The sequence below is a fragment of the Balaenoptera ricei genome, chromosome 15, assembly GCF_028023285.1.
Source record: "Balaenoptera ricei isolate mBalRic1 chromosome 15, mBalRic1.hap2, whole genome shotgun sequence".
NCBI classification, from domain to species: Eukaryota; Metazoa; Chordata; class Mammalia; order Artiodactyla; family Balaenopteridae; genus Balaenoptera; species Balaenoptera ricei.
In genome coordinates, this window is record NC_082653.1 from 53,752,622 (window position 1) to 53,773,086 (window position 20,465).

At 44.0% G+C, this 20,465-nt stretch overlaps 1 protein-coding gene across 2 annotated transcripts in view; it reads right to left on the reverse strand.

Moving 5' to 3' along the window:
- CREBBP (CREB binding protein) overlaps nucleotides 1–19,858 on the reverse strand; it is a 129,563-nt gene extending 109,705 nt beyond the window's left edge. Inside the window, exon 1 of one of the 2 annotated variants that reach the window (XM_059898588.1) lies at nucleotides 19,564–19,858. In XM_059898588.1, coding sequence (XP_059754571.1) covers nucleotides 19,564–19,648 — 85 coding nt within the window. In that variant the 5' untranslated portion in view covers nucleotides 19,649–19,858. The remainder of the gene's footprint in view (nucleotides 1–19,563) is intronic. The other variant, XM_059898589.1, reaches the window with a different exon arrangement.
- Between the last annotated feature and the right edge of the window lie 607 nt (nucleotides 19,859–20,465).

Consider the following 20,465-nt stretch of genomic DNA (forward strand, 5'->3'; position numbering starts at 1 on the left):
CCTGTCTGAATCAATTAGCCCTGTGTCTTTGGGCAAACTGCTTAATCTCTGTGCCTTAATTCCCTCAACTGTAAAACAGGGACAATGGTACCCCAGGGCTACACGATGAAAGCAGGAAAGGAGTGCTCTGTGCCACAGATACTGGTTATTTTATTCTATCCTGCACAAAAACTTTCTTACCTTTAAAAATTCACCCAGCGTGCTGCCATTCTCCAATTGACTGATTTTCTTTAATGGTTTAGTCTTGTTCTAGTCCAAATGCACATGCACTTTTTACGTTTGTAGCAGGCATTATATCTGCTTGTGCTCACTTTTGGTTTTGGTTTTTATTGGTCTGCCACAATTTGTCCACCTTAACCACTTTTTCTCATCCTGTTTCAGTCCAAGCACATCTCACAGCTGTTTGGGCTCAGAAAGGGTTGACAAATTCTGCTATGTCCTCACCTGTGCAGTCCAACTCGTATGAACCTGTCTACAACCACATATATGACGTATGGCTCTTTTAACAAAGGGGTTGTGTAGGGCTTGAGGAAGGCACATCCATACCCACACCATCACCCTTTTTCTCACCATTACTTTCTCCTGTTCTCTAGTTCAAAACAAAACATTGATAAAAGAGAGCGAAGCAGGAAAGCCAGGCTGTTGCAACATAACACAGCTGTGCTTTCTACACACCAAGTGTCCCAACACACAGGTTGGGTAATACCAATCTGAATCATCGGAAGTTCCTAAAATTCAGGATTGAGCGCCACCACTTCCAATCCCAGGTAAATTCCTCTCTCTCCACCAAGTCACCGGGGGACGGACCCAGGAGAGAGCAAAGCTGAGGCTGAACGAGATTCGAGGACACCCCACTTTCCAGGGGTTCACCCTTAGCAGAAGACGAGCTCCGTCACACAGCGAACAGCAGACAGCCTGTCACACTGCCACCGCTGGGAACAGGAATCCTCTCTTCGGGGGCTTCCTGGCTGCACCCAGGAACTCGAGATAGAACATACACATTTGGGGGGGTCACCCTCCAGTCACCAGCTCCCTGAGGAACCACAAATGACTCTTCTTGGTTTGAAGGCACTTAGGGGGGGCGGGGCTGAACCTCTTCCCTCCCCTGGTCTCTGCCAGGTCTCACAGAGACCTGCCCGAGAGCCCCTTTCAATTAAGCTGACCTGAGAAAAGAAGCTACGAGCTCCCCAGTCTCTATCACACTCAGGCAAGGATGGGGTGCCCACAGCAGCAGCTTAGGAAGGAGAAAGTCAACCAAACTTGGCCCACCTCAGGAACGGAAGGTCTTCATCACACGCAACCACGAGGGGCCTTTCCCTCCTAGACCACACACAGAGACCTTGGTCCAGGGGACGGTCACACCAAACACTGACACACATGCTGCAAGACCCATTCTTATGCATCACGATCAGAAGTCAGCATTTCACCTTAAACAAGGAATGAACTACTATCAGGTAGGCTGAAAAAAGCTTTTCATTTTACAAAATCAAATACCAGGCAAGTGACTGACTCAACCTGTCCAGTCAATAACATCCGAAAACAGTTTTGTTTGAAAGACTTTTTTCAAATGCAACAGCTAAACAAACCATCTAGAAAACACATCTTCCCTCAGGTTTTCTAAATTCTTCTCTTTCTGTCATAATACCTTATTTTCTCCTTTGAATTGCATTTGGAGCCCCAAATTCTCTGTATTGGCAGAACTGATTTTTCTCTCAAAACGTGTACAAACCAGGGCTTCCCTGGTGGCGCAGTGGTTGAGAATCTGCCTGCTAATGCAGGGGACACGGGTTCGAGCCCTGGCCTGGGAAGATCCCACATGCCACGGAGCAACTGGGCCCGTGAGCCACAACTACTGAGCCTGCGCATCTGGAGCTTGTGCTCCGCAACAAGAGAGGCTGCGATAGTGAGAGGCCCGCGCACCGCGATGAAGAGTGGCCCCCGCTTGCCGCAACTAGAGAAAGCCCTTGCACAGAAACGAAGACCCAACACAGCCAAAAATAAATAAATAAATAAATAAATAATAAAAATAAAGGAATTCCTTTAAAAAAAAAAAAGTCTTTAAAAAAAAAAAAAAAAGTGTACAAACCAGTTTATCACACCTCGTATCGGCCAGAAGTATGAACTTTTCCACACTCTACAGACATAATGAATGAATCTTAAAATCATATGATCAACTTCTTGTTACAACTCATGAGGCTGTAAGTACCTCGAAAGCAGGGATCCTGTCTACCCAGCGCCTGCCATACAATGCTTAGCATATAGAAGGCCCTCAACAAACATCTGCATGCTGAATGAGAGAATGAATTACAGAGTGCCAGTTACAGATGATACACAATATCAATTTTAACAAGTTACTTGTCTAGCCAAAGATATCAAGTAGTAATCTTAGCATCTATTACTACTTTCCTAAAATAGAAACAAAGAACAAAATTCAACAATGAATTTTCTTGAAATGTTACATTGTTCTACTCATCGTTCTCTTTACACCTCTTTCCTGCTGCCTATCTTCCAGAAAACCAGCCACGTCTATTTCACTCTCTGGCTACACCTCAGCATCAATGACCCTCTATCCTATGGTAGATGCAAGGATTAAATGGCATGACGGAGAACGAGAGATGGTAGTGTTAGAAATAAACTACGTAAGAGTTTAGATGCTGTTTTGTGTTCATGTTTCTCTACTTCTGAGCATGAAACTCCCCTCCCACAGATATCCTCTCTTCTCCACTCATCCCTATTTCTATCTGCAGTCTTTATTCCCTGTGAAAAAGGTCTGCTTTCTTTAGAGTTTTTTCAGAATTTCTCTACATTTTCTTTGGCATTACTTGCACTATAACCATGACTACTTAAATGCTTCTCTTAAATCTTTCAAAAGCTGAGCACTTTTACTTATCAACCCTGGAAAACTTTATAAGAAGAATTTTTAATTCCTGAGTCAAAACTGGATACAAAAAAACTTGACCCAAAAAGGGTAATGCATCCTGAAACAGCTCACATCTAAAGATGAGGAATCCATAGAATGGTAGACATTTTCACAGGGTTATAAGTCTTAGATGACCTGGAGACCATTCTAGGTCTCTTCAGTGCATTTATTAATATATACTAATTAGATACTGACAACACATGAAGCACAGTCTGGGGTAGTGAGAAAAGTACCCTGCCAGAGCTTAATTCAGGTCCATCTCTATCACTCACTCCTCCCTCCTATGTGTGCTTCCTCAGATCTAAACTGGAAATGAAAACAGTACCTGCCCCTAGGATCACTGATGAAGGAATTAAATCACACAATGTGTATACAGCACTTAGCCTGTCATGCAGTAAGGGCTCAATAAGTATTAGTCATTATTATCACTATCACTGTCCCATCTTCCAAAGTTGCTATGAGGACTGAACGATACACACACATCAAGGACTGGCACCCTATGCCTGGTACAGGGTTCGTGCCAACAATCATCTTTTCTGTAAGGTAAAGCCCTAATAATCTGACGATTCTACTACAATTAAAGCTTACTTTGCTTTGAAAATTCTTGGAGATTATGCAAATAAATAATGGAACAACTCTCCAACAATGGAGAATTAAATTTTTTTTAAAGGAAAAGGCACTGTTTTATTGGCATTTATGCCATTACAAATAAACTTTATCTAGGCATTTAATCAAGTTCCTAAAAGACATCTATTATTTTTTTTACAACAATTATTAGGAAATAATTAAAAGCAAATTCTTTCTAAAACCTTCTGTGATTAAGGCTTCTTTTATGCAGATACATAAATTAGTATAGAATGGGGTTTTATTTTATTCTAAACAGTGATTTTACATTGAACAAAAAAAATATGTCCTTCCTCAAGATCACTATCTGCTTAAGAGTCAAAGTGGGGTTGGCTGGGCAACCCACCTCCTCCCAGGCCTTCCTCAGTGGGAGCAAGTCCCGGCTCTCAGGCCTTCGTTCTGTGCACAGCAGACTAGGCTCACTTGAAACTTGAATAAAAGGATTATAAGACAGCCCTGAGTGGAAGTTCTCTGTCACACTGGATCCTAAATCAGGAGAGTCCTGGAATTGCAGCCAGCCTCCTATCCTCATGTGACTCACTTAGAGGTTCCCGGGAGATGCCATTCTCAGAGAGCTAGGACAATTTAAAGTTTCCTGAGTGTGGTTTGTGTGCTGCCTCCCTCAGCCCTGAAGGGAGGAGAAAAGCCTCCCTGGGACAAAAGTGGGAAAGAAGGTACTGTCACAGCAGCAACCACCACTAAACCAACCATAAACCACCCAGCAGCCCCGAAACACAACCAGGTGGTTTGGAGTAGAAAGGGGCTCACTGTTCTCCACCATCACGGCTGAGAAGGGCACTGGGACCCAGGAGGCACTGCCTAGCCACCCTGCAACCCAACTAAAAGTCCTAGAGGAGGAGGAATGTGGGGGCTGAGCTAGGATTCAACCTCTGCACCCTAACCCCAGGTGCTGGGCCACCTCAGACTACCTGGCCACAGTGTAAGTACAGGCAAGCAGACAGCCAGAGACCAGGTCCCCTGGCCCAAATGCTGGGAGCTGTAGCTGGCAGGCAGCAACACCAAGTCAGGAAGAAGGGGAAAGACCTTCTTCTGGACACAGAGGTGTCAGTGTACAACATATGGAAGTGTGTGGGCTATCAGAGAACCCACAACAGAAAATGAATGCATGAAGTCCAGATAGTACACCAACATCCAGACAATGAAATATTATTCAGCACTAAAAAGAAATGAGTATCAGGCCATGAAAAGACATGGAGGAATCTGAAATACACGTTACTAAGTGAAAGAAGGCAATCTGAAAAGACTAAATACTACATGATTTCAATTATATGACATTCTGGAAAAGGCAAAACTATGGAGATAGTAAAAATAATCAACAATTGCCAGGAGTCTGCTTTTTTTGAGGGGGGGGCAGGGAGCTGGGGGAGAAATAGGAGGAATACAGGGGATTTTTAGGGCAGTGAAAATACACTGTGTGATATTACAATGATGGATAAATGCCATTGTACATTTGTCCAAACACAGAGAATGTACCAAACCAAGAGTGAACCCTAAGGTAAACTATGCACTCGGGATAATTACGATGCATCAATGTAGGTTTATCAACCGTATCAAATGTACCACTCTGGTGGGGGATGCTGATAATGGGGAGGCTGTGCATGTGTGGGGGCAAGGAGTATAGATAGGAAATCTCTGTACCTTCCCTTCAGTTTTGCTGTGAACCTGAAAGTGCTCTAAGAAAATTAAGTCTTAAAGGAAAAAAAAAAAAGTATGCCATTAGATTACAGATAAATCACAAGCAACTGAGAGGTACAAAATGATAGAGAATCACAAGCGGAAGAATAACTTGAGTATTTATCAACTATATTAATAACTAACATACAAAATATCCAGTGATGTCTATGCTGGGTTTAAGTGTGCTGCTTTTGAAGCTTTAAGGATCCACCAACACACAAGCTCTTGGAGGACAGTCTGATGATATGATCAAAATTACAAATGCATATTCCTTTTAATCATTAATTCCATTTTTAGGAATCTGTTCTATAGATATACACATAACTGTGCAGAGCTATTCATTAAAGCACTGTTTGTGAGGGGTCAAGATTGGAAACAGATTAAATCAATCATGGCACACCTCACGTAACAAAACTAGCAACTACAGAAAGAGATAATAAGAAAGCTCTCCATGTGCTGCTGTGTACAGGTATGTAACCACGTGGACAGTATGCTGCCTCCAGTAAGAAGAAGGCAGGAAGGGGGCAAGGGAGCTAAGAATAGGCTGTCTGCTTGAAGAGATAAACCATGGAGGAGAGCACAGGGAAGGAGGGGGGCTCTCACTCTACAGCTTTGTGTCCTCTGATTTTTGAACCATGTGAGTGAACTTCCTGTTTAAGTAATTAAAGAAATTGATTTTTAAAAGGCAGCCCCTGGGGTGTCCGGGCCCAGGTGATTAGCTTCAGCCCAGGTGATAATACCTGGAATGCTTCCAGATGCTCCTGGCTCCAGCTGGAGTGTTTACGTTTGAGGATGAAATCTGAAATGGGTTCAATACTAGTTTAAAATATTTTTAATATTCAAATGAGCTTAAAAGGCAGGAAAATAAAAAGCACTTTAAAGAAGGATTTTTCAAAAATACTATTTTTTTCCTAAAGAAATGTGACAATCTACATATCATATTTTGTACCCAACGCAGTAGTAAGGTACATGTTGCTCGCGTCAGGAAAGCTGACATTATTTCAATGTACTTGGAGAAACATTAGTTGGCTGTCAGGTCTTGTAGCTTCCAGCACATCAATGAAGAAACCTCTAATAAAAGGATTCTGTTACCCACTACTGGGCATATACCCTGAGAAAACCATAATTCAAAAAGAGACATGTACCACAATGTTCACTGCAGCACTATTTACAATAGCTAGGACATGGAACCCACCTAAATGTCCATCAACAGATGAATGGATAAAGAAGATGTGGCACATATATACAATGGAATATTATTCAGCCATAAAAAGAAATGAAATTGAGTTATTTGTAGTGAGGTGGATGGACCTAGAGTCTGTCATACAGAGTGAAGTAAGTCAGAGAGAGAAAAACAAATACCATATGCTAACACATATATATGGAATCTAAAACAAAAATGGTTCTGATGAACCTAGGGGCAGGACAGGAATAAAGATGCAGATGTAGAGAATGGACTTGAGGACACGGGGAGGGGGGAGGGTAAGCTGGGACGAAGTGAGAGAGTAGCACTGACATATATACACTACCAAATGTAAACAGCTAGCTAGTGGGAAGCAACTGCATAGCACAGGGAGATCAGCTCGGTGCTCTGCGACCACCTAGAGGTGCGGGATAGCGAGGATGGGAGGGAGGTGCAAGAGGGAGGGGATATGGTGATATATGTATACATATAGCTGATTCACTTTGTTATACAGCAGAAACTAACACAACATTGTAAAGCAATTATACTCCAATAAAGATGTTTCAAAAAAAAAAAGATTCTGTTAAAAATCAGAGCTTGTGACAAAGGAAGTGATGACTGGACACCACACTAACACACAATCATATTCTCCCATCTTTGGACGACACCTCTAAGTTAATTTACACTTTGTTCAAATCATTCTTGCTAAAGGTCTAAAGGTTTTGCAACAGGAATTACCCAAAACTCCAGTTCTCACCATTTAACAGATTCCTCTAACCACAAATACTAAAGATGTTTTACTGTGGATCTGATTTACTTTTAAACTAGTTTTTCTTTCTTTTTTTTTAATTTTTAAATTTATTATTTATTTATTTAATTTATTTTTGGCTGCATCGGGTCTTCGTTGCTGCACTCGGGTCTTCTCTAGTTGCGGCGAGCGGGGGACACTCTTCATTGCAGTGCGTGGGCCCCTCACTGCAGTGGCCTCTCTTGTTGCGGAGCACGGGCTCCAGGCGCGTGGGCCTCAGCAGTTGTGGTGCGCAGGCTCAGTAGTTGTGGCACGTGCACTCAGCAGTTGTGGCACACAGGCCCAGCTGCTCCACGGCATGTGGGATCCTCCCGGACCAGGGCTCGAACCCATGTCCCCTGCATTGGCAGGCAGACTCTCAACCACTGTGCCTTCAGGGAAGCCCAGTTTTTTGTTTTAAAAATAATATATTTATTTATTTATTTATTTTTTTAATATTTATGTTTTTTTAAAAAGCATTTGGAAGACTATAAAGTGAAAGTGGAGAGCCCCCAGCCCCCCACTCCCAAGGAAAACAATTTTCAGGGATTTCCTTCTGAAAATACCCGATGGACACATTAGTATATATCTTTTTACCTCTAAAAAGGATCTAATTATCATTTCTGTTCTCCATCCTGACTTTTTATTTAATGATTCTCAAACTTATCTTCCATCTTAAATACCCATCACTCTCCCTCCCCAGATTTACAATGGCAAAGGACTCAGCTACTCCTCTTCTGAAGGACTTCTGGGTCACCTTTAGTGTTCTGCAATATCTAGATTAATTACCTAAATTAATAAAAAGGTCTGGAATTAATATGAATATTCTTAGAAGTCCTACCAAGCAACAGATTGATTTTTACCTTATCTATTGTACTTGGCGTACAAGTAGGTTGTTAAGCTACAGACATTTGTATGTCAACTAATAAGGTGGTTAATAAAAACCACAGGTTTAAAGAATCTTTTCCAGAAGCTGGGAAACCATAAACAGAACTTTGGTGTGAACCATGGTTGCATGATGTGCAACATGATGACAGTAACAAAACCTCTAATACTCTTCAAGATGAAATTACTTTTTAGAACTTCAATTCTTCCTATTTAAAAAGTGTAGCAAAAACACAAAAATCATTCTGTGTTATTTAAGTACAGCACCAAAACATTTTACCATTTAAAAAAAAAAAAAAGGATTTTTAGAATGAAGCCTGCTCTTCAAATATTAATACTTCTTATAGCTCTGAGATATTTATCAGTCTGAAATGCACCTATAGTGGAACAACATATATAACATGTCACTTTGGGAAGAAGGAGTAAAGAGAGACGGCATGTGCTTACATACACAGCATATGTCTAGCATGATATACAAGAAACACTAGTTGCCTGTGGGGAGGGGAACTGGTTGACTCCGTAAACAGGAAAGGAAGGCTTTTCACTAAAGTCTTTTGTACTTTTTGGAACCCTATGAACTCATCACCCAGTCAAAAGAATTAAAAAAAAAAAAACTTTTTAAAGAAGAATCACCTGTTGGTACAAAAATTTCCTAATACCTTAAATAAGAACACTACAGCTGACCCTTGAACAAGGGTTTGAACTGCACAGGTCCACTTATACACAGATTTTTTTTTTTCAATAGTAAATACCATAGTACTACATGATATGTGGTTGGTTGAATCTGAGGATGTGGAATTGTGGATACAGAGGAACCGCATAGGGAAGTCCCACAAATATGGAGAAATCGGTATACAGAGGGCAAGTTATATGTGGATTTTTGACTGCAGGGAAGGTTGGCACCCCTATCCCCCACACTGTTCAAGGGTCAACTGTAGTTCTTCTGATTCTTAAGCTCCTTTTTGTGGGGTCTTTTTCCTCCCACAAACAGGGTTTGGGGAGAGAGAAGGCAGTTGTCAACTCTCCCTGCAGGTGTGAACTTATATGGAAAAATATACCTTGGAAAAAGATGATATAGCCTCTGGAGAACAAATCACAGTCACTTCCTCCAATTACCCTGGATGTGATGGGCTTCTAAAATTTTGTATTGTTTTTTAAGCTCTAAAAGGATGGTCTAGACTCCCTGGTCAGACACTGCAGGCTCTCCATGACTTACCCAGCCTGACTCCCCCTGCTAGTTTGTTCTGCAATGAGCTCCAGTGCCCTTCCTCTAAGAAGTTTCCCTGACCACCCAGCCTGAAGCATCTGGTTCCTTCCCATCACAACACTGATTTCAGTTCGCAAATAGACAGGCATTGGTGGGACTGCTGGACTGCCTGCCCACACCACTGCACTCTGAGTTCCAAGAACATGGGGCCCCCACTGATATCACCACAGCCTAGGAGTGTCCCACACATAATAAGCACATATAAAGAATTTGAATTATATAAGCGTTTTAATATTTGTTGAATAAAAGAATGGATAAATAGTGGTAGAGTTGAGACTAGAGCTCAGGCCCACCCGACTTCTCAGCACAGAACAACACCAGCAGTGTCCACATCTAAGAGGCAAGACCACGCTGCCTCTAAATGGTAGACTGTTGAATGTAAAACAAAAACAAAACTGACTTTTTGCAAAAAGTTTACGCGCTCAAAAGTGTGTACCTCCAGACCTCCACACTTGCTGTTTATGCTGTTCCCTATGCCTGGAATAGCACCTCACCCCGACTCCTGTTCATCCTCAGGTCTCAGTCACCTCCCCCAGAAGGCCTTCTAAGACCCTTAAGAAAAGACTCTGTCCTATGCCCCAATCATGGACCTCCTCTCCAAGGTACTCGGTCACAGCTGACTATAGCTGTCTCCCATGAAGGCAGACCCTGGACTTCCTGTGTCCCCACCACTAGATCTCCAGGACTGCCATCACAGTGTAACAAATATTTTCTACATGACTGAAAAATCCTAAATCTAAACCGATGAGTATTTTTGAAAATGCTTTCCATCTTTACAAGTTGGTCCCTTTAAAGGGACTTTGCCCTTTAGGTCATAAATATCTTAAAGAACACTCTAGACAAATGAGGTAAGTAAATGTACTCAGGGCTGTGCTGTCCAACACAGCAGCCAATAGCCACATGTGGCTGTTAACATTTACATTAATTACAATTAAATAAAATTTAAAATGTAGTTCCTGACTCACATTGGTAACAGTTCAAGTACTCACTAGCCACAAGGGCCTAGAGGATCCAGTACTGGGAGTGTGGGTCTAGAACATGGCCATCATCACAGAAAGTTCAACTGCACTTAGTATCAGGAGAACACTAGCGTTTCAAACAAAGGAAATGTCCAAACTCACTCTTACCATTGAGAAGGAACCCGTTTTTCCTTAACTTTCAGAGATTGAGAAAGTCACCAGTGTGAGCTAAAACACTGAATTATCTTTCAATATGATTTTCTCAGAGATTTTTAAAAGAGAAGTTCAACTCTGGGCGGGTTGTGCTCTTCAAACAAAAACCAATCCCAAGAGCAGTAAAGGCACAACCAAAATAACACAAAAATCTATCAATACTTTATGCCTTGTTACTTTCAATAAAAATTACTGATTAAATAAAATATAAATAAGATTTAATGTTAGGGGCAAAAATTCTTTGTCCACCATGGGGCGATTTTTACTAGCAAAATCCATAAATCACCACACCTAAAATATCTAGGAGACTGGAAAAACAGTAAACTCCAACTGAAGCAACTTCCTATTATAGAATCTGTAGAAAGAGAAAATCCCCACAATACAGGGAGGAGCTGAATCCATTCCTTTCAAGGTCAGTGGTAGCTGAATCAAAGAGGAAATTAAATTTCACTGCTCTTTCTTTCAACCAATTAACCTGACTAAACTGGATAGCGATTCAAAGGCCATTTTCTCCCCTAACTCTGTTCTTTAAAAAAGAAAGACCATTTTTATAGCTTCTCCATGTTCACCTTTTTCACTAAGTCCTAACCTAAATCAAGTCCCTGTTCTGAAACAATACGGGAAAAACAGTTCCGTTTAGACTTCAATTTTCCAATAAAGAACATTTTTTAACTTCAAACACAGACTGAGTAAAGTGTGTCAAACTCCTACCCATTTTGTGGGATTCCTGAATCTCCGCCTCTAATTCATTCCTTTGCAAGCTGGTACTGAGACTGCACCAGCCCTGGTGCTCTATGTGGAACAGGAAGGGGAAGCATCTTCCTGTGTACTCAGCAAGAAATGCCCATGGATCTGGTTCTGGGTCAGACTCCTCACCTACATCAGCCCTATCCTTACCAGCCCAAGGGTAGGTGACGTCTAGTACTTTGCCACACAATGATACAATAATACTAGCCGCTGCAACCGGCTATATGCCAGGAACCACAGGAGCCCAATATACAAAGCTAACCAAAGTGAGAAGAAATGGAAAATTCTAGGGGGGAAAAAAATCCCTTTTAGAGATGAGACCCACCCTCCCCAACGAAGTTCTAATGTAAAGTCACTGGCTCAAGGCACAGAGCTGATGAGCTGGAAGCTGAGATCCAGTGTCCACTGAGTGGAGGCCAGGCTCCTTCCTCACTACCTGTATCCCAGTATAAAAAGCTCTGACATTTCCTTCAACTCTGAGTCATGGTTAGAAGGTTCTACTTTTAATCAAGTGACAAACACTCAAAATATTTTAATCCAAAGGAACTGGGTCAAACGCATACAGTCCATAACTGTCAAAGCAAACCCCAATTATTTGATATATTTCTATAGTTCCTGAGTGTTATCATTCAGTTTGTTATCAAATACCAAAACCCACTTTATTCAAATATTGTTCAAGCCTCACTCTACAGGCTATCATAAGAAACAGTAGCTTATTTTTCTTGCTATTTCATTGGTTATTCTAAGTACAAAATTAAAACACATATAGATGGTACAGTTTTTATAAGGAAAATTCAAAATATTTGGGGGCAGTGCAAAGGGAAGCTTTTGAAATATAAAAATATTTTGCGGGACTTCCTTGGTGGCGCAGTGGTTAAGAATCCACCTGCCAATGCAGGGGAGATGGGTTCGAGCCCTGGTCCGGGAAGATCCCAAATGCCGCGGAGCAACTGAACCCAGGCACCACAACTACTGAGCCTGCGAGCCACAACTACTGAAGCCCATGCGCCTAGAGCCCGTGCTCCGCAACAGAAGCTACCGCAATGAGAAGCCTGCACACCGCAACAAAGAGCAGCCCCCGCTTACCGCAACTAGAGAAAGCCTGCGCACAGCCACAATGACCCAATGCAGCCAAAAATAAATTAATTAATTAAAATAAATCTAAAAAAAAAGATTTTGCTTTACAACAGAATTGTATAATCCCGTTAAACAGCTACAACTATTAGGAAACACCTACTATATACACAGGTGTATTAGAAAGACTGGCAAATTAAGAGATCTTCAAACAGCAGCAGACGGGACATCTAGAAATAGGAAAGTCGGGTTTAACCAAGTGAAAATTTCTTCAGCATTAGATTTTACTATTCTTAGTGATGGTTCAACTAAATATTCTTTTGATTAATGGAAATGAAACATGGGGGAAAACGTTACATGGGATGATATCCAAGGTCTTTCTAAGGATAAGGTTTTAAAAGAAAGGAATTTGACTTCTAGACGTAGAGCTCAAAAATAGCCTTACTTCCCAAAATTAGAACAAGAAAACACCCTGAAGGCAGATTTTTCAAAGTCAGCAACATCCTGCATATTGTCTAAGAACTTGCGGGGGGGAAAAAAAAAGCCACTTTTGCTTACTTCCATGCCTTTCCTAAAGATACCCTCCCACCCCAATCTGTGATTCACATCTCTTCAAGTCAAAGCTCGAGCTGGGCAACCTTGCACATGGCTCTTTTCCGGCACTACTGTCAGCAAATCACAGCCCCCACAGAAAGGTGAACACGCAAAAGCCCCCAACAGACACTGGTGCAAGCACTGACTTCCTGCATCAATGACTTGCTGCAATGTGACAATCCTGAAAGCTAAGCTCAGACTGAATTGGGAAAGTATGGCATCCCTTCCCCCAATTTATGCAAGAGCTGTGGATGCCACAGCAGACCAGGGGAGCCCATCAGGCATGGGACAGTCTTCTGATGAGGGACGCGCCACTAAGGAAAGGCCTCAGAGTGGGCTCAGGGAACACTGGGCACATTTGCTGGAAACCAGAGGGCATGGCCAGGAGTCTGAGAGCTTCTGAGAGACCATCTGGGACAACCTGAGAGGACTAGATGCAAGCCATGGGCTGAGATCACACCCATGGAGACGAAACTCTCTGAGTAGCCAGAGTGCTTTTCCCAACACACAGAAGGCACAGAAACCCAGCAGACTTCCCCAACCGCCTGGCTCCTTGCTCTGGCTCAGTGAGAGAAGCCCAGGGGGGCACCACAGAACAGGAGCACTAAGGCCCTGCCTCAGGTGCCACCAGCACTTGGACACCCAGCCCTGGGCTTATGCACATGGAGCATTCAGTAAACACTGGGTGAATAAATGAAGCCTTCTTCAATTGCCCTTTCTGACTCATGCATTTGGGCACTTGATTACATTTTATATTCTTTTCTCAAGTTTTGCCTCTATGTCTTATCTTTGTCAACACAGTTCTAAGCTACTTGAAGGCATCACCAGAATCCTTTGTACACTGCTACTGCATAAGGGGTACCTCAGACTGAACTGTAATATACACAGTAAAGAAACAGAATCACATATTTGTTTGCTGCTTAAACAGTCCATGAAATACACTTCAAAATTATTAAGAATTTTCAGAACATACCATACTGCTTAAGTTTTTGCAATTTTAAAATTTCATGGCCATTGTGTTCCTACAAAAAAAATACAATTGAAAATGGAGGCAAAAATCAATAGTATTGATTAAAGAACTCCTGGCTATATACTGAATGTGCTACACTACAAAAAGATCTGCCTGCTTGTGCGCCTGTGTGGACACGCATACATGGCTACTACTGTTTCCAGAACCATCAGCAAACATGGCTACCAGGGTGCACCCGCTCTCCCCTGTCAGGACGGTGCTGGCACCAGGCACTGAGCACTCACTCCAGACCAGGCACTTCTCACACAGCATCTCATTCCACCTTCACCCATCACCCTTGGAGATGGGGATGGTCATCCTCTCTTTTTCACAGATGAGGAAACTGAGGATCCTCAGAGCACCAGTCCCACATTACATCAGGGTCACAAACTGCAGCATGAGGGCCAAACCACCTGGCTGCCGGTTTGTTTGTTTTTTTTTTAAATATGTACAGAATTGTTTTTTTTTTAATTTATTTTTTTTTTATTTTTGGCCGTGTTGGGTCTTCGTTTCTGTGCGAGGGCTTTCTCTAGTTGCGGCAAGCGGGGGCCACTCCTCATCGCGGTGCGCGGGCCTCTCACTATCGCGGCCTCTCTTGTTGCCAAGCACAGGCCCCAGACGCGCAGGCTCAGTAGTAGTTGTGGCTCACGGGCCTAGTTGCTCCACGGCATGTGGGATCCTCCCAGACCAGGGCTCGAACCCGTGTCCCCTGCATTAGCAGGCAGACTCTCAACCACTGCGCCACCAGGGAAGCCCTGGCTGCCGGTTTTTGTAATGAGAGTTTTGCTAGTTTTACCGGCACACAGCTGCGCACATCTGTGTACATACTGTCCAGAGCTGCTTTCACGTCAAAATGGCAGCACTGAGTTAGCTGCAGCAGAGACCATGTGGCCTGCAAATCTGAAATTATGTCCTCTGACCCATTACAGAAAAAGCTTGATGACCCATGTATTTGGGAATGGTGCAAACTGCAAGCCCCTCTCTCCAAGCCTCACAGCCCATCAGCAAACTAAGGCTGGGAGGGCCCGCAAGAAAGTGCCTTGGCTATGCCCAATTTCTTCTGAGCACAAAACCTCTGTTGAGCAACATCTCTTCACGTGCCCTTGGAATATACTTGAAATGCTGGTTTGAATGAGATAAAGAGGTAGTGTCCTGACTAATGTTACCCCAAGAACTAAAATGGCTTAAAGCAAGCTTTTCTAATCTTCAAAACTCGCAACAAGGAACATTTCATCTTAACACGGGAAGGCATACTTTGGCAAAATCATTTTAAACTATTTTGTTTTCAAACACATTAAGTAAAAACACAAAGCTGGCACTTATGTAGCCCCAAATAATCACTTTGTTACACAACTATCAATACAATGGCACAAGTTAGAAGTTGTAAAAATACAGGCTAACAATGTAAGCATCAACTTCCAATAGTAGGATTAAGCCTAAGTCCCTTTACAAGCCATTCTCAATTATGTTTGAGAATTACAGAATCAAATTCAAGCTTTAAACAGCAATGATTCTCAATCTTTTGCTCTACTGTGAAGGCTCCCTTGGTGGGATTCATACTTACCTGCCATCCCCAAGGAACTTCAAATGAGGCCACTGTTCTCACTGCTCTCACAGTTATTCAAAAATCCCTACTTTTCTACTAAGTAAAAGCTAAGCAAAGTCATGAAAAGCCCTAGAAGTCTCTACAAAAACTCACGTTTCCTAGTTAGCCAGAACTTAGTAAAGAGATGAAATAACCTAACTGGTCCTCAATTACCCACTGCAATAAACAAGAACGTAGGACCAGTATAGGCCTTGGATAACACCCTGCTGCACCAGAATGAGAGGGAGGGGGGAGCTCCTACCCCAGGCCCCTAATAGGAAGAACACTCTCCTGTTCCATAGCTGCTGACAAACTTTCCCTACCGGGACTTAATTCACTTGCTGGAGTTATGCTACTGAAACTTGCTAAGTACTGTAGTCTCCCGGGTCCATGACTGAAGTAGATTCCATGTTTATGGATGTAGATTTATAATATGAATTTATCGATTTACTTTAACGATCTAAGTTTGATTCTGGTTTTTACCCTTTATGTTATTTTGGGCAGATCACCTCTCTTAAGTCTGGTTCCTCACCTGGAATTGGCAGGAACAGTATCTTCCCTTCCTGCCTCACAGTTTGCTGTGAGGACCAAACTGAGGTGATGGGGAGAAAAGCACTCCGATATGTAAACCTAAAAGGTCATCATTTTGCCGTAAAAGGTATTTTGGTTGGTAACGGTATTTACACCAAGTTTCTTTAAATATAGTTTTCTCTTGCACTTAATGGGATTCACAGTATAAAATGTAATCACAACTGCTTAGGGACATTTATACAGCACAGGATGAAACATACCTGTGTTCAACTTTCAGAAGACAGTCCTACAAAACTTTTTTATAGTATACCTGTTGAATGCAAATTTGGCTTCAAAAAAGCTGACCAAAAAAAGTCTACTGCTTGCCTAGATATTTATTTGTTCCACACTGTTAAATCATGAATCCCTGCTGCTGAAAGACACTAATATGCTGGTTTAATTTGGACATATTAAATAAAAAAGTTTCCAAAACACACAACTAAATATACACTGGTAACACAAAGTCCTACTTCTCATAAAGGGTGCCAAGTAAAGGAAGATGACATTTGTAAAAAAGCGTTTACGCCTTCAATGTAAAACAAGAAAATGCTACTTCAACAACATCTGATACCATCAAATTCTGTGCCACTCCATAAGAAAGGTTGGGGTTGGGTGAAAAGTACTGCTTTTCCTTCTTCCTCTTGTTACCTTCCTTTGGGGTACATTCCCTATTTCTGCATCAGCTCTGCACGCTCTCCTCAGAAACCTTCCCTGACCTCCCCAGCCTGCACTGATCTCTCCCATCTGTCTCTGGTGGCAATGACATTTATCAGAGATGCCGCCTTACCTCACTGGAGTGCACGCACATACAAGCGCCCTGCAGGCAGCATCCTGGTTGGTAAGTGCCCTAGCATCAGGTATACTATTCTGCCCCTCCCGCACAACCGCCCCGGGGACTCAGCTGACACTGATGGCTCCACAGGCCAGTCCCCAGAGACATGCACTGCATCGTGACAGTCCAAGTCACTCTTGTTTCTCAGGCCACCAAGGCCTCCTCCTTCTCCTCCTAACCCTTCAGCTCTTCCCATGCAGAGCTCCCCTCCCTCAAATTTTATCACATGAGCATGGAACATACCTTGCTCTGCCTGGCCCAGTTTTATCCTAGAAGCCACAAACACACATCCCCTCATTAAAATGACGCTGTCTCTCTCAAGAATGTTATTCCCAGGTCTCTCCCCACTTTTCCATCTAACCAAATGCTTTCACTCCTTTGACTGGTGTAATGTAATTGCTTTAGTCCTTTATTGGCTTTAATATACATCCTTAAGATCTCTGTTTTAGACTAGTAGTTATAGGAGACAAGGTTTTACCTTTTTTAATATGCTCGATGATGACCCCTTCTGTGGCCCACCATGCTAACAGACCCTCTCACAATAATGTGATGGTGATGATGTGCAACCAAGGACCCAACATAAATATGATGGTGAACTTATTCTTTGGATTATTTAAACAGAACTGTTAAAAACTGATTTTTTTGTTCCACATTTATAAAAGAGCCCCAATGTCTTACAAGGATCAAAATTGGAAAAGAAGGGGAAAAAAGTGGTCAAAAGTAGAAAATCCTTTCTGATAAACTCTGTTGTGATTAGCAGCACATTAAGTAAATATGTGACCATCCAATAACAGAACTACCCAAAAGCCAATCCTTTGGGCACCATCTTGGAAACAGCTGAAAGTATATAGTGGGACAAGCCTTTTTGTTAAGTGTCATGTTACTAATTTGTCCTTCTTTATAAAACAAAATCTACAATAACATCATTCAACAACAGAAAAGCTGCAAAGCCATTCAAAAGTTACCAGTTTCAAAGGACAAGCTTCAAGGCTGAACTTGTCTGGTACGATCTACGTTTCATATGATTAAAGATTTTTCACTCAAACATGCCAAGATTAATGAAGCAAAGGAGATCTATTCTGCAGTAAAATCATAGTTTTTTTCAGGCAGTAAAATCAGAGCATTTAAATCTTGGTTGTTCCCACATTCCTCACTTCAGATAAGCCAATTTTACAAAATTAACATCAAACTCAACTCCTTATCAGTTTTTAGAAAGAGTACTATTAGTGACTTATATATCGTGAGACTTACTGATTCCTCCCCACTGTTTAACAAATTTATTTCAACCAGACAAGAATCTTATGACTGATTTGTTTAAAAAAAAACTGTTTCTCTCACTTCTACTTTAACTAACAGTCTAGGAATTGTATTAAAACTGAAGCCACAAAATTCAAGTTTTGTTTCAACAGTAGAAATAGATTTTTAGACCACCAGTATAAAAACACTAGTGGCCAGGCCCAGAAATATATGCACAAGCTGAACAGCTGTGTCTACTGCAAATCTGAAGGCATTGCTGCAGCAATATAATTCAATTTGGACCCATTCATTATAAACTGATTTTCAGATGCTGCTACTTCAAGACCGTAGTGGAGAAACACAAGCTGCGCTGGGAATCAAATCATTCACAGCAGCGCACAAGTTTTTATTTTACTGCAAAGGAGAGCTCTGAAAGAGGAAATACAACTAGTTGATAATGCTACAGTGAACCAGCCCAGAAGAAGCCAGCACTATTAAATGAACAAAAAACTAAAATACTTCTCTCAGGTAACTGATATGATTACCTAAGAAAGTTTCCAGGAAAGCTGCTTAAAAGAATGATTTATTCAGTATCCTGCTAAAAATTTTTTTGGGAAAAAACGTAATTCCTACATTCCTGAACATAATTTTTTAATATATATCTACACTGTAAAAACAACACAAGCGCCCTTGGAGACTGCAGCCCAGATGAATCTGCTATTTAACTTTCTTCCGAAGTCATACACGTGAAATTAAACACTCCACAGCAACTTTCATGACATCTTGCTAACGAAGTTTGGGGTTGTGAAAAATGGAATGACTTAGGTGACCAGCAACAACAGTTTTCAAAATAACTACTAAGCATTTTCCCAAGGAACACATTCCAAGTAACTTCTAAGTCGTAGGCTGGCTGCTGCTAGGAGTGTCTTCTGGTCGCAGCCTTGTGAATGTGTTACCAATTCAGAAAACATTTCGGGTCCCCCTTCGGCTGCACTATTTCCTTTTCTCACTAGCAAACCTACCCTCCGCTGACATCCCTCCAGACAGCCACGCGTGTGTCGACACACAGCGGCAGAGGGAGGCGTACGGAATCACCACGCAGAACAGACACGCTCCACTTTACTTTTTCTCCCTGTAAGTACCACTCGGTCTCCACGCGAGGAGGGTTCACCAACTCCGGGCGATCCGATCGCACCCGGGCATGTGTCGCCCCACTCGGGCCCCATGACAGTCTTCCGACAAACTTCCCCCTCTGCGGCGCGGGTCCCGGGGAAGGGGCTGCGCGGTCCTCCGTTGAGTTCGGGTCCCCCAGGGGCACTCACCTCCGGGTGGGGCTTACAGCGACCCCCGGGGCCCCTACCCCCGGCCCGGCCCCCTCCTCACCTGTGCTGTCATTCGCCGAGAAGCCGGGCGAGCTGAGTTTGGCTCGTTTGGGGTTGGGCGGTCCGTCCAGCAAGTTTTCGGCCATTTTCACCTGCTCGCGAAAACAGCCCCGAGCGCGGTCCGCGGGGTCGGAGAGGGCTCCGGGGCGGGGGTCGGCGCCAGCCCCGACCGGCTGCGAGGGGGAGAGGAGCCGCGAGCCGCGAGCCGCGAGCCGCGAGCGAGCGCCGAGGGAGAGGGAGGGCGCAGGGCCGGGTGGGGGAGGCGGCGGCCAAATCTCAGCCACAGCAACAGCGCCCCGCAGCGCTCACCGCCCGCCCCCGGCCGCCGCCGCCGCCGCCGCCGCCGCCGCCGGCCGCGGCCCCCTCATCCCCTGCCCGCCTCCCGAGCGCGACACTCCGCGGCGGGGGCGCCCCGGCGGCCCGGCGGTGCCCCCGGGCCCGGCTGGCAGCGACGGCGCCCGGCCGGGCGGCTCAGGCAGTCCCCGGGAACATGGTGCCGCCGCCGCGCCTCCGCCTCGCTCCCCCCCCGCGCCCCACTTAATTAATTCGCTCGCGGCCCGACGACCGGGGGGATCCGGGCTCCGCTCCCCGCCCGCGGCCCGCCGCCGCCGCCGCCGCGAGGAAAAACAATGCGCGAAGCGGGGCCGCCGCCGCCGCCGCGGCCCCCCCACCCCCCGTTCCGCCGCCGCCGCCGCCGCCGCCGCCGCCGCTGCCGCCGCCGCCGCCGCCGCCGCCGCGGCTCCGGGAGGCCGAGCCGAGAGGCGAGCGGGGCCGCCGGAGCGGGCGCCGAGGGCCGGGCGGAGCGGGCCGGCCGGGCGGAGCGGGGTGCGCGGGCGGTTGTGGGGCCCGGGACCGGCGGGGCCGAGTAGATCGCGCTCGAAGCCCCGGTCGGGTCCGCGACAA